Genomic DNA, 12,507 nt, shown 5'->3' with positions numbered 1-12,507 from the left:
ATCAGATGTCTTTTATACATTCTTTCTTGTGGGGGCTTTTGGTGCCTTGCTTGCCCATCTCTCTTAGTATCCACGTCCCCAATGTTTCTCTCTTGGCTTGCTTGCTTGGGGCCGGTGTTTTCATGAAGCGCAGCTGCTTCAAGTTGTTGCTAATGTCCATGAAAAAACTTTGGTTTGGGGCTTTCGGGTTTTGGGCTTTCGGGTTTCGGGTTTCGGGTTTCGGGCTTTTGAGCGTTAGGTTTCAGACAGCCCCGAAAAAGACATGCTCATTCGCGCCCGGCGCCTTGAATCTCACCGTTGCCCGAGAGCAGGGCTTGGGTGCAGCTGGCAACGCTGTCCCTTGGCCCTTCTTTGTTTTTCAGACCCTCATACGCATTGCTGCTGTACTCAACCACCCCGTGATGCTTGGAGAGGTTGAAACCGTCAAAAATGAAGAGTTCTCGCTTGATGCCGTTTGGCGTGGTGGGGTGCTCTTCTTTGGCATGGGGGATCTTCTTGATTGCTTCGTGGTACTTCAACAGCCCGTGGTTCATCGTCCCGAGGAAACTTAGAGACACAAGGTGGTTGGCAATGTTGCCCAGAGTTACACCCTGCTTGTTACGAAGCGCTGCGCCCTGGGGCTGGTCAATGTACTCGCAGATGGTCGCTGACCCACCCTCCTGAACAAAAACACCCATCTGTGCTCCTTCGGGAATGGGCACCGCTGCACTGACCACCTCAAGCGATGCCTGGGCTAGCCAGCCCAGCATTAAAGGATCGGCGATCCTTACAAGCACGTTGTCCACCGAGACAATGTTAAGACTCTGGACCCCCTGGCTCTCCAGGACCTGAATAAGAGACCCTGGCACCTGAGCAAGCGCACCTTCCGTTAGCTGGAAGACGGGCGAGCTGTGAACTGCTCTGAAGACTGAGCCGTTGCCGTTGGGCATGCGAACGGGCGCACCGTCGCCTTGCAGCAGTACTTCCCCGGCAAGGCTTAGCGCCTCTACCTCTTCCTGCTCTATCAGGTAAACGCTTTTTCTTTGGGTGCTCTGGAAAACCTGGCTTTTCAGGTGGCTGATGGTTGCCTCTTTGGTTTTGGGAGAAACAAGGATGGCCCACGGAAGAATGCCAACCTTCTCAGCCTGCATCTCAAAAAGCGAGCGCTTGCCCCGGCTTGTGTCGATCTCAAAAGCTCCCTTGGGCCCGCTGAAGCCGAGGCGCGACCCAACCCCCCCGGCCAGGGTAAGCACCCCAACGGCGCACTCGGTGAGGGCGCTCTTCCCCGCGGCTGCCACGGCCCTTCTGGCCTCGCTCTCCATAAAAAGAACTTTTGCATCCATCTTTTTTCGGGACGGGGGCAATAAATGTCTCTCTTTGTTTATGTTCTGTTTGGGCCAGTGTATTAATCTGTTTTTGGCAAATACGTATTTTCCTTTTTTAGACCTCTTAATTAACACGGTCCATAAAGGTAAATTACTTATTTGCCAAAAGAAGGAATAATCCTCCATTAAGCGCCTGTATTTCCAGATTCTATCAATCCGAATTAAGAGGCATTGGCCACTATAAATGAAGAGGCGGAGACAGGGGGATGGGGCCAAAGACAAGCACCCGAGAAGTAAAGAACCTGATCATCCACAGCACAGTGTTTGAGATGTACTACACCCACCCGAGCAAGCACCGAATCGAAGAAGTCCTTGGGAGAATAGGCTCTTTCTACCGCTTCGATATTATAGAGGTCACCAATGCCAGACTCTGTGCCAAAAGACTCTTTGAAGGAGACGCGCCAGCAGGGGACGTGGTAGAGCTGTTCTGGGTGTGCTGCCTGATAAGCCGGAAGTACTGGAACGACAGCGCCGAAAAGAATGCAGAGGAAATAGCTAGAACCGGCGAGGGCATGAGTCTTCAACGGGTGAATTATTTGGAGCAAAAGATTCTTACCGCACTTGAATACAACATTGGCATGACATACCATGAAATAAACAGAGAAATAGAGTCAGAGATAAATGTAGATAAAATGTATAGACAGGCGGTTGAGGGGTGTTACACCCTATCTAAGGTTGGAACAGTCCGCCACAAAAAAGAAACCATTGGGCGCCAGTTTGGACACCATAGATAAGGGTATGCTCGAGGCACGAGACAGGGCACGAGATAGGGCATGGTAGTGGAATAAAGATAATTTATTGGTCTGTGTGCGTCTCTGGACAGTAGTGTAGGCCTGCGTAGGTGGACGATAGTGCGTGGGATGGTTTAGGATGGACCTGCAGCCGTTGGCTTTTCAGGTCCGGTTGATTTAAGCGTTGCCTCTGAGGACTGGGCACTGAGCGGTGCTTCTGGGACTTCAAGAGCACGCGGGCCCCAAAGCTTCCCGTCCATTACCCCGTACTTGACAGCAATCAGGAGGGAGGCTGCTGCTGAAAGGACGGCCCCAGCTGCAAACATTGAGAGGGCCCCTGCCTCCGTGTCTATTTTACAGAAGTATCCAATTAGCGACCCAAGCATGCCCCCAAGACAGACAAAGGTTCCAGCATAGATCATTTGGCTGGTGGACTTGAGGTTGCTGGGCACCAGGAGCACTGCGAGCTGCACCCCGGATAAATGGGTCAGCCCAAAGTTGATTCCCTTCAAGAGCTCTATGGCACAGGCTAGCTCAAAGCGGTAGGGATTGGTTGGCGAGAGCTGGGTGTAGGCAAAGAAGCGCACTCCCTGGGCCACCTGGGAGATAAGGAAGGCCCAGTACAGCCCCGTCCACCCAAGGATCGTTTTGGAGTAGAAGAAAATGCAAATCTCCAAAATCACCCCAAAGGTGCTGCAGGTAGAAACAGGGTTTTTGTAGAAAATGTTCATCACCCACTGCAAAGATTTGGGAAGGTTGGTTGGCGGTGAGAGTTTGTTGAAATCAAGAATGCCCTTGTAGTATGAGGTAAGGTAGACAGTAAGCACCCCCCGCGTGATCCCGTTCAAAAGAATAATGAAGAGGAAGAAGAGGTAGGCTCCGCTTTTCAGGGCCTGCATAATTTGCGGCCGGTTCCTCTCCTGCGTCCGGGACAGAGGCCGAACTGCGTCGGCAGGCGCCAGAAGAAAGACCATTGACGAGGCAATACCTGCATAAAGCATGTAGACCGGCCCAAGCATCCCAAACCGCTTGTTTTCTGGATTGTCGCTGTCGTAAATCAGAGACTCGGTGATGTAGTTGGTCACAAAGTATGTAAACGTCCCAAACATTCTCTGCCTCCCGTACAGAGACGACGGAGCATTCATCACCTTCTGGAGGTAGTCCAAAACTATCCTGTCCAGCAGTGGCAGGGTAGAAAGAATGAAGGTGGAGTACAGAATGAACAGCCCACAGCACATGACTTTGGGAATGTCCAGCAAAAGACCCTGGAATGCCACTGCTGACAGAACCAGACACATAATCAGCACTGCCTTGGGTCTCTGGATCCGATCGGCAAAAAACGCCATTGCCATATTACTGAAAAAAGTCGTGAACTGCATTAGCACAAACGTAAGTGTATCTAGCCCATCTTTTATCCCCCGGCTCTGGAGAAAAGGATGTCTAAAGTTATAGAAGATGAAGTACTCCATGTTCACTGTGATATACATCAGCTTGGGTGTAAGATAGAGAGATGTGTTAAGCTTCTTGTAAACCATACCCCTTTATTAAAAAAAACCTTTTATAGTACGATAATAGCTCAAACATCAATTAATCCACAAACAGATATGGCAGTGCGGTCAGTGCTTTGTGTTTGGGTTTGTGTTTGTGTTTGGGCAGTGCTTTGTTTGGTGCTGTGTCCTGGGGCGGTGCAGGTTGCCCCTTACCTCCTTACCCCTTTACCAAGTGTCTTACCGCCGCCCAAGCCCAGGCCCAAACCCAAACACAAGCCACCGCCCAGCCCTAAACAGCTCCCTCGTGGCGGACAACCCAGGCCACATTGTCAAACACTTCCTGAACCACCTCCGCTAGATCCTGGTCCCCCTCAAAGGTTTCTCGGGTCAGAGTTACTTTTTTCCCCTGGTCCCGAACTTCTAGCTTGCCCTTGGTAACGGTTGTCTCGAAGTAGTTGGAAAGGATTTGCGCAATCGTTTCTAGACAGTGCTTTGGAATTGTCTGGGCCTTGCTGCTGCCGCTGGTTTTGCCCTTCGCCCCCGAACCTTTCTTTTTTTCCTCCTGCGGAGAGGCTGCGAGGTGCAGGGCGTCTTTGCCGTGCGAGGCGTCGGTTATGGACTTGAGCAGGCAGTTGGCAATGATGTCCGTTTTGAAGTCGCTTTGCCACTCGATGGTTAGGGCGTCGTTTTCCGTTTCGGCTACTTTGACACCTTCTACCGTTAGAGTCCGCGACCCTGCGGGCCCGCTTAGGGTGGGCGCCTTGGAAAAGATCGTCTCCATCTTTTCCAGAAGCGCCCCGAATGAGAACCCGTGAATCTTGGTCCGCTCAAGTATCTGAATCTCGGAAATACCTAGCTTGTCCAAACACCCCCTTTCTACCACAGAGACCTTCCCGTCCTCGGCAATGTGCACAAAGCCCCTTAAACTCTCACTTGGAAGACTGCTCCCTAAATACTTGGCATTCACCTCCCCCGTCCCCTTGATCTCAACCCACTCCCCATTCCGCGGCGTATGCACAATCACCTCCTCGCTCCGCATCTCCCCACGATGCACCAGCGCACTCTTTAGACGTGCCATCTCCGAAGACTCCCCATGCACCAGCACTATCTCGGAAACCTTGCACCCCTCAATAAACTCGGCGTTCTGAATAAAATCAACGTGCGCACTAAAGGATATGTAGTCCACCGACGACCGAACAACTAACTTGTGCCCCCGCAATGAAAGTATCTCCTCCGGCTCACACAAAAGATCCTTCGCCAGCGTTCCCTCCACACAGTACCCCGGAATAATGCACCCGTTTCTCTTGTCCCCACACCACATCTCAAATAAGTCCCGCGATAGACCATTCTGCAACATTCCCGGCGACGCCATCACCACACACGGGCCCCGGTCCTCATACGCCTCAATGTTCTTTATGCTCTGGACATGCTTGAAGTGGAAAGGATTGCTTATCTCCGCCATCCCCTGAATCCGGTCGTTCATCATGTTCAAATACGTCTGGTACACAGCCATGCACCGCTTGGCAAGCGCCGACGCATAAAAGATCGGAATCCCCTGCAGGTCCCTCCTTGACTCCCAGAACTCGTCAAGAATCAGCAGCAGCTCCTGCGCCCTTCCCAGCGCAAACACCGGAAGAAGACACTTGCCCCCCCGCTTCACTATCTCGGAAACCCCCGTGGTAAACCGCGACTCCCTCTCCTCCTTGCTCTGATGGCACTGCACCCCATAGGTCGACTCTGACACCAGAATGTCAATCGGAACGGGCGGTATAATAGCCGCCTTCAAGTGCCGGTCCTCCTCTCGCGAGTAGTCTCCCGTATAGAGCAGCGAGATGTCCTCGCTCTTCACCAAAAACATAGCTGCCCCAAGCACGTGCCCGGCATTGTACGCTATGATTTTCACACTCTTCACACCTATCTCCTGCCCATAGTCAATCGGAATGATCTTGTCGTAGCACTGGGCCAGCTCTTTCTCCGTAAACAGATCGTTCTCGGACGAGGCATTGGACACCCGCACGTAGTCGTTCAGCAGCCACCGGAAGATGGCCCTGGTTGGGTGGGTCATGAAAATCTTTCCCTTGAAGGTGCTCCTCTCCGTGAAGTACGGAAGGGCCCCAGCATGGTCCAAGTGGAAGTGCGTGATAAGAATAACGTCTATCTCGGCCGGATCTATCAGGTCAAAAAAAGGAAGCGAAGAAACTCCAACATGGGCAGGATGCACGCCACAGTCAAACATCACCGTCAGTCCTCGGAACTTAGTAACCACACACGACCGACCTACCTCATTTCCTGCTCCAAGAGGAAGAATCTGGGCTGCTGTTTGGCACAGTTTCTGGTCCATTGCAAGAAAATTAAAAATTAGCATGCCCAAGTACTCGTGCGGGTTCGCTGACTGCCGAAAGACGTTCCCAAAGCCTTCACTCCTTGAACTCCACGAAAACACCCACGAAGATGTGCGCCCGTTCAAGTGCCCCCTCTGCGAGAAGGCCTACTTTAAAAAAGCTCACCTAGCCGTCCACCACCAGAGACACCACACAAGCGCTCCGCCCGCCTACGTCTGCGGCTGCGGCAAGGGCCTCCTCTCAAAAGAGTCTCTGGCCAGGCACGGAGACGTCTGTGGCCGAGTCTTTGCCTGCAGCTTCTGCCCAAAGACTTTTGTTCGGGCGCACTGGTACGTTCGACACGTTGACATGCACACGGCGCCAACGCCAAAAAAAACGACCCCCCCAAAGCACTCCTGCACTTACTGCCACAAGTTTTTCAGGGCCAAAAAGAACCTTGCCGCCCACGTCCTCGGCACCCACGGCAACCACAGCCATGCATGCACCCTCTGTGAGAAGAAGTATGCCTACCCCCACTCTCTTAAAAAGCACATCCTAACACACACCCCGAACCCCGACAAGCCCCGGCAAACCCTAACACACCCGAACCTGAACATTTAAGAAAAATACTTCTTTCTCCTGATGAAAGTTCGGGAGTGCGTGAAGAAGCTCAAAGGAAGAACAATCTTTGACAGCCGAGGCGTTCCAACAACAGAGGTGCACTTGGAGAGTGCTGGATGTGTCTTCACATCAAGCTGTCCATCGGGTGCATCAACAGGCTCTCAGGAAGCTTTGGAGCTCAGGGACCACAATGAGAGTGTCTGCCGTGGCAAAGGAGTAGCCCAGGCAGTTGCCTCCATAGACACCCTCTCAAAGGCTTTGCTGTCAACCGACCTGGAGGTGGAAGACCTGCCAAGCATTGACAAGTTCATGTGTGACCAGGACGGGACCGAAAACAAAAGCAACCTGGGGGCAAACGCGATTCTGCCGCTTTCCATGTCCTTTGCTCGGCTGGGTGCTTCTCTCGCGGGACAGCCTCTCTGGGAGTACTTGCAGAAGTTTAGCGGGGCTAAGGGAAAGACTTTCCCGAAAATCTTCTTTAACCTGATCAACGGAGGCGCCCACTCGGACAACGGGCTGTTTGTCCAGGAAATAATGGTCTCTTTCCCGGGAAGCACGCCTCTTGAAGTGTTCTCTGCGTGCTCTACCTTTTCAGCGTACCTGAAAGAAGAAGTAAGGCTAAAGTACGGCATGACCGGTGTGGGAGACGAAGGAGGCTTTGCTCCGCCGCTTGCCTCCCTAGAGGACGCGCTTGAGTTGGTAGCTTCTGCCTCGCGAACGGCAGGAATACACCCCACCATTGCGCTGGATGCGGCAGCTAGTGAGTTTGCAACCAAGGGAGAGGACGTTACCTACAACATTGGGTGGAAGACAGAGAAAGAAAGGGTGCTGACCCGGAAGGAGCTGATTGAGTACTACACCAACCTCATTGCGCAGTACAAGATATCGATGATTGAGGATCCTTTTGACGAGAAAGACTATGCGAGCTGGGAGGAGTTCCTTCCAATTGCCGAGTCAATGGGGGTGCAGGTTGTTGGGGACGATCTAATTGTAACCAACCCCGAGCTTATCAAACAGGCAGGCGAGAAGAAGTGGTGCAATGTAGCACTCATCAAAATGAACCAAATAGGAACGATTACCGAAACGATCCAGGCCATGAAAGAAGCCCGGGCCTATGGAATGACGGTAATGACCAGCCACCGAAGTGGAGAAACAGAGGACGTCTTCCTCACCCACCTTACACTGGGGATAGGCGCCGAGTACATCAAGTCAGGCGCCCTCTGCCGCTCAGAGCGAGTGGCTAAGTACAACGAGTTTCTTCGTCTGTTTGAGGACTAGCCCAGGCCCAGTCCAGTCCCCAGACCCAGCCTTGGTTTTTAGGGACCCCTCCACCCTTACACCACACCCCACACAATAAAAACAACACAGACATTGGGCTTGTCCTTGTCCCTGTCCTATCACCACCCCGCAACGCACCACCACCCCACAATGCACCAGCCCAAACACTAACCTTGTTTATTTATAAAAAGATACGGGTTTACAAAAGACCGAAACTGGCCAGGCTTACTTTTGCTTGGTTTCCACCTCCAGGTCAATGGCTTCGGTGGTTGGCGCATCTTTGCCCACCATTCTAAAGGTAAGGAACCCTGAACCAATGAAAATGGTTACCAGGCCTGTAAGGAAGCCCTTGAACTGGGCAGGCGTGAAATAGGCAAAGTCTTTGAAGTAAATCCCAGCGGTCGATACACTGGTAAGGGTCCAGAGCACATGGAAGACAGGAATGACCAAAAGAGCATCGTACCGCTTCAGAGCCTTATTCAGCCAGAAGATCTGGGCGATCGTACAGAAAAGAATCAGAGAGAAAAAGAGGTAGGGACCAACAGAGGCCAGAGACAAGTCCCCAAACAAAATCTGAGAGACCATCACCCCAAAGCTTTTGGCAAACAGCGTGGTGAAAGAAGCAATTGCCGCAGAGAGACCAACGTAGACAAAGAGCATCGCGTATTTGAGCATGTACCCATTCTTGGTAAACTGGTGCTCAAGGATCACCCACCGAGGCTCGTCGTTCATCTTCCACTCGCTGTTTTCCTCAACAACCACACTCGCTATAAAGAGAGAGGCAATGATTCCCAGAAGGAAAAGAAACCAAAGCAGCGTGGAGGGAACAAAGTACATCTGCAAAAGCTCAAGCCAGGTGAAGGTTCTACTCCCCCCGCCAGAGTTTGCCACAATCATTGACGACCCAAGAAGAACGAAGCAAATCGACAGAAGGTCACAGACCCCGAACACCTCCTTGTTAATCATCGGAGCAAAGATGCTGTTGGCCACCAAGCCAACAGCCCCAAGAGACGCCAGCAGCGACTGGTTCCCAAAAATGTACGAACTAAACCCCGAAAGCTTCCCCAGGGCATAGACAACCACCCCGAGAATAAATAAGCTGCAGTGGACGCTGTAGAAACTAAAGTGGTTGTCGGTGTAAGACTTTTTCTGGAGGTTGAGGCCAATGTTAATCAGAACGTTTCCAGTGATTGACAGAATAGGACCCATCAGCCACCGCTTCTGCACAGATGCCGTGCACACGGGGCCCGTGTTGCTGTTGGAGCACTGAAAGCCCCCCACACAGCCACTGACAGCTGAGGGCCGGCCAATGGTGCACTCGGCACCGCTTGGAACATGGAGACAGCTAAAGACGTCATTAACACCCTTTCCCGTGCATGCAAGAGGACCAAAGAACGGGTAGGACGCACACTCCACCGCCGACTGGCACGGCGTGCCTGGAGGCTTGAGCTGGACACACTCTCCCTCCACACAGAAGAGACTGTGGACGCCTGCACGGATGGATGCACGGCAGTCAGTATCGCTTAAACAGAAGGCAGGGTTCTCAGCAGAAACAAGCACAGCCCCAAGAGAGAGGGCGCCGAGAGTCTTTGCTACCAAGAAGAGACGAGTCATCACGAATACAAACAAACCTGCATCTTTTTATTTTTCAATGGCTGAGGTACAAAGCACGTGGAAGGAGAGAGTTGAGCAATACAAGGGGGCAGAAGAGCGGTGGAAAGTAGGAAAAACAGAGGACACGTCTCTTCTGTACGATATTTGCCGAGAAACCTCCATTCCCGCCCTAGAGGCAGGTCTATCAGCAGTGGTGCCCCTGGCAGAGCGGGAGGGGCTTAAGGTGCTGGTAAAAGACGTTCTGGCAACAACCTTCAAGCAAGTAGCTGCCACGAAGCCAACGATGAAAAGCGTGGTGAAAAAGATACTCCACGCACTTTCCCGGAGCAACCCAGATGCCGTGGTAATTAGTGGGCTGGCGCAGATAAAGGACAAGAACCCAAAAGTTATTTCAGAAACGGTGCGGGCGCTCAGGGAAGAGGCGAGTTTGCTTGCAAGCCCTTTGCTGGTGCACGTTCTTCCACACGCCCCCTTCCTCTTTGGCCACGGGGCTGGATCGGTTCGGGAGGAAGCTACCAGGCTGTTCAGGGCCCTGGCGGCTTATGACACCTCAAAGGTTGAAGCAGCCACTGCCAGCTTAAAGCCCATCCAAATCAAAGAAATCTTCCAGGCACCTGACCCAGTCTCTGCCCCAGTCTCTGCCCCAGTCTCTGCCCCAGTCTTTGCACCCGAACCTGACAGTGAAGTGCCTATCCACGCGGTGCCCAAAACGGTGCCCAAAACGGTACCCAGAACGGTGCCCAATGCGGTGCCCAAACCAGCGCCCAAAGCAACCCTGAGTCTACCAAGCGGGTTCTTTGAGAAGATTGTATCGGCGCAGTGGAAGGAAAGGCTGGTGGTTGAGGAGTTGGATGAGAAAATGGGTGAGCCTATGAAAGAGGTGCTGTCAGACGATGACACGTACGACGTGGTGAAAATTATCCTCAAAAGAGTGACAGAGTCCAACAACAAGGTGTTTATCTCATCGATGTCCGTTTTAAGAAAGATTATCTCACTTGGACAGTTAGATAGTGGACTTATCAAAGAAGCAATCCAGGAAACAGGAAAAAGGCTCAAAGACAAGAAAGAGCAAGTGTACCAGTCAGTCATCCAGGTGCTGGTTGAAGCGTTCAGAGTGGATAGTGCCCTGGTTCTGCCCGAGGTGACGGCGCTGCTCAAAACAGAGAAGTCTTCCCGCAGCAGAACCCTCAAAACGCTCGCCCAGCTACTCCCTTCAGCCACCGAGAAGGAGCTAGGCCAGGCAGGCCTGGCTCAGAGCTTGGTCGAGTGCACCAGGGAGCCCGTGGCCGAAACAAGGGCACTGGCAGCGCAGTGTCTTGGGCTGGTACTCTTTGGCCTGGAAAAGCAGGCAACGCAGGCAGAAATTGAGAAAATGGGCGTGGAAAGACACCTGGCCGAAAGGATCCTCCAGCAGATAGAAGAGCTTGGAAAGCAAAAAGAAGAGGAAGTCTCGGAAATAGTCGACTCTCTCTGTGAGGACATAAGAAACACCACCATTTCACGCGATCCGTCGCTTTTAATGACACCAATCAAGGGAAGAAACCTAGCAGACATCACAGCTACGCCCATTATAGAAACGCGGCAGGCACAGGAACACGTTTCAGCCCGAGAGGGGGCTGTTTTCTCCAGCGGCAGCGTTCTTCAGTTTATTACCGAAGCGTACCTGCACCCTGAAGATGTTGAAAGCATGATCACCATGCTGGGAGAAGACCCGAGCCAAGACACGCGGATTGTAGCTGTCCTCCACCTCGTTGATTTGGGAGAGACCTCCGCCCTGGCCATTCGAGAGAAGCTTGCTTCTCTTACCCCGATTGACACCCAGACAAAAGTGTTTATTGAGGGGCTAAGGGCGCGGGTGGATAAAATCATCGCCCAGAAGACGCTGTTTGAAGAAAAGTGCTTGTTTGCCTCGTTTGTAGAGCGGCTAGGCAGTGGGGAGAAGGTGTCTGAGGAGGAGGCAGTCAGTATGCTTGGGTCACTCGCGCGGAGGGGATACATTCTAGCCCAGCCAGAGGCACAGACCATTATTCGGCGACTGGCAGAGGAGGGGTACACCAAAGCAGCTGAAAAGATGGAAACAGTCTACCCCATCTCTAAAACACTTGCGTTTTGCGTGGAAATAGCTGAGGAGGTGCCTGGAGTGCTTGAGCTAGTTTTGCCGCTGGCTGAGAGGTCGAGGATCCTCCCACACTCCCAGATAGAAAGCTCCCTGGGTGCGCCAAGGTTTCTTTCCCTCCTGGAAGGTATGGGCACGGCAACGGCCAAAAGTATCCTTTCCTGGGTAAGGAATGAACAGCCGGCCCCTGTCGCCCAGTCGCCATACGCCAAGAGAGTCAAGCACATGGAGAGAGAGGAAATCGACGTGAACAGCATTCTTAACGATATCATCGATCAAGATAGCGACCGGGCCAAAGGGTCCCTGGAAAAGCTTGATGCAGCAACCTCCGAGAACCTGGAAAGTGTGATGGGCAGTGCACCAACCCTGATCAACGTGCTTCTGCTGCAGCTAAATGACTCACTCTCCTCAGGAGCTTCAAGGAGGGCTACCAGCGAGCTAATTGTTCGGGTTATCAAAAGAACCTGCAGCAGCGAGCGGTTCCTTGGGGCGCTGGATACGGGAACACTGCTAAGCCTAACCTCCGACTACATCATGATTATCACGGGCCAGGTGCCCCGAGCCTTTTCAGCGCCTGAAATAACCAGAAAAGAGTGTGGCGAGAGTCTGCTTCTTGCTTGTGCCCATGGACCGTGTGCTACCATGTTCAAGATCTACATGACGCTTCTCTGCAGCCGGCACCAGGAAGAAAAGGCTAGGGAAGTACTGGTCAAGCTTATCTGGAAACATTCAAAGGTGGCATCAGGCCTCCTAGGCGACAAAAAGATTGTCCATGGACTGGTGGCTAGTCTCAACGGCTTTTACACCGGTTTTAGAGGCGATCTTAAAAAGGATCCTCTTATTTACAAGGTTCTTCAGCTGCACCTGATTGAACTCATCAAGCACTATGGCGAAGACTTTGCCCAGCTCTTCAAAGTCTCAGGACCCATTCTTCAGCAAATACACCACATAAGTACAGCCAAGGGCTAGGGG

The 12,507-nt window shown here is 52.4% G+C and overlaps 9 protein-coding genes across 9 annotated transcripts; 4 read left to right on the top strand and 5 right to left on the bottom strand.

Moving 5' to 3' along the window:
- Position 1: 1 nt before the first annotated feature.
- NEDG_01824 (uncharacterized protein) lies at positions 2-160 on the bottom strand (the record flags this gene model as incomplete). The annotated part of the gene is made up of 1 exon (XM_067689242.1): positions 2-160. The coding sequence occupies one exon, from the start codon at positions 158-160 to the stop codon at positions 2-4; it is 159 nt and encodes a 52-aa protein (XP_067545042.1).
- A 106-nt stretch (positions 161-266) lies between these two features.
- Positions 267-1,490, bottom strand: NEDG_01823 (UDP-N-acetylglucosamine/UDP-N-acetylgalactosamine diphosphorylase; the record flags this gene model as incomplete). The annotated part of the gene is made up of 1 exon (XM_067689241.1): positions 267-1,490. One exon carries the CDS (start codon positions 1,488-1,490, stop codon positions 267-269), a length of 1,224 nt encoding a protein of 407 aa, XP_067545041.1.
- Positions 1,491-1,570: 80 nt separating this feature from the next.
- NEDG_01822 (uncharacterized protein) lies at positions 1,571-2,098 on the top strand (the record flags this gene model as incomplete). The annotated part of the gene is made up of 1 exon (XM_067689240.1): positions 1,571-2,098. The coding sequence occupies one exon, from the start codon at positions 1,571-1,573 to the stop codon at positions 2,096-2,098; it is 528 nt and encodes a 175-aa protein (XP_067545040.1).
- Positions 2,099-2,229: 131 nt separating this feature from the next.
- Positions 2,230-3,630, bottom strand: NEDG_01821 (uncharacterized protein; the record flags this gene model as incomplete). The annotated part of the gene is made up of 1 exon (XM_067689239.1): positions 2,230-3,630. The coding sequence occupies one exon, from the start codon at positions 3,628-3,630 to the stop codon at positions 2,230-2,232; it is 1,401 nt and encodes a 466-aa protein (XP_067545039.1).
- Positions 3,631-3,874: 244 nt separating this feature from the next.
- On the bottom strand, positions 3,875-5,926 carry NEDG_01820 (cleavage and polyadenylation specificity factor subunit 3; the record flags this gene model as incomplete). Its single annotated transcript, XM_067689238.1, has 1 exon — positions 3,875-5,926. One exon carries the CDS (start codon positions 5,924-5,926, stop codon positions 3,875-3,877), a length of 2,052 nt encoding a protein of 683 aa, XP_067545038.1.
- A 22-nt stretch (positions 5,927-5,948) lies between these two features.
- Positions 5,949-6,527, top strand: NEDG_01819 (uncharacterized protein; the record flags this gene model as incomplete). Its single annotated transcript, XM_067689237.1, has 1 exon — positions 5,949-6,527. One exon carries the CDS (start codon positions 5,949-5,951, stop codon positions 6,525-6,527), a length of 579 nt encoding a protein of 192 aa, XP_067545037.1.
- Positions 6,528-6,548: 21 nt separating this feature from the next.
- Positions 6,549-7,805, top strand: NEDG_01818 (enolase; the record flags this gene model as incomplete). Its single annotated transcript, XM_067689236.1, has 1 exon — positions 6,549-7,805. One exon carries the CDS (start codon positions 6,549-6,551, stop codon positions 7,803-7,805), a length of 1,257 nt encoding a protein of 418 aa, XP_067545036.1.
- A 225-nt stretch (positions 7,806-8,030) lies between these two features.
- On the bottom strand, positions 8,031-9,419 carry NEDG_01817 (uncharacterized protein; the record flags this gene model as incomplete). The annotated part of the gene is made up of 1 exon (XM_067689235.1): positions 8,031-9,419. One exon carries the CDS (start codon positions 9,417-9,419, stop codon positions 8,031-8,033), a length of 1,389 nt encoding a protein of 462 aa, XP_067545035.1.
- A 37-nt stretch (positions 9,420-9,456) lies between these two features.
- Positions 9,457-12,504, top strand: NEDG_01816 (uncharacterized protein; the record flags this gene model as incomplete). The annotated part of the gene is made up of 1 exon (XM_067689234.1): positions 9,457-12,504. One exon carries the CDS (start codon positions 9,457-9,459, stop codon positions 12,502-12,504), a length of 3,048 nt encoding a protein of 1,015 aa, XP_067545034.1.
- Positions 12,505-12,507: the final 3 nt, after the last annotated feature.

This window comes from Nematocida displodere, assembly GCF_001642395.1.
Source record: "Nematocida displodere strain JUm2807 chromosome Unknown 8, whole genome shotgun sequence".
In the NCBI taxonomy this organism is placed as follows: domain Eukaryota; kingdom Fungi; phylum Microsporidia; genus Nematocida; species Nematocida displodere.
Note: the sequence above shows the minus strand (reverse complement) of the source record. Positions and strands in the feature narration are given on the sequence as shown.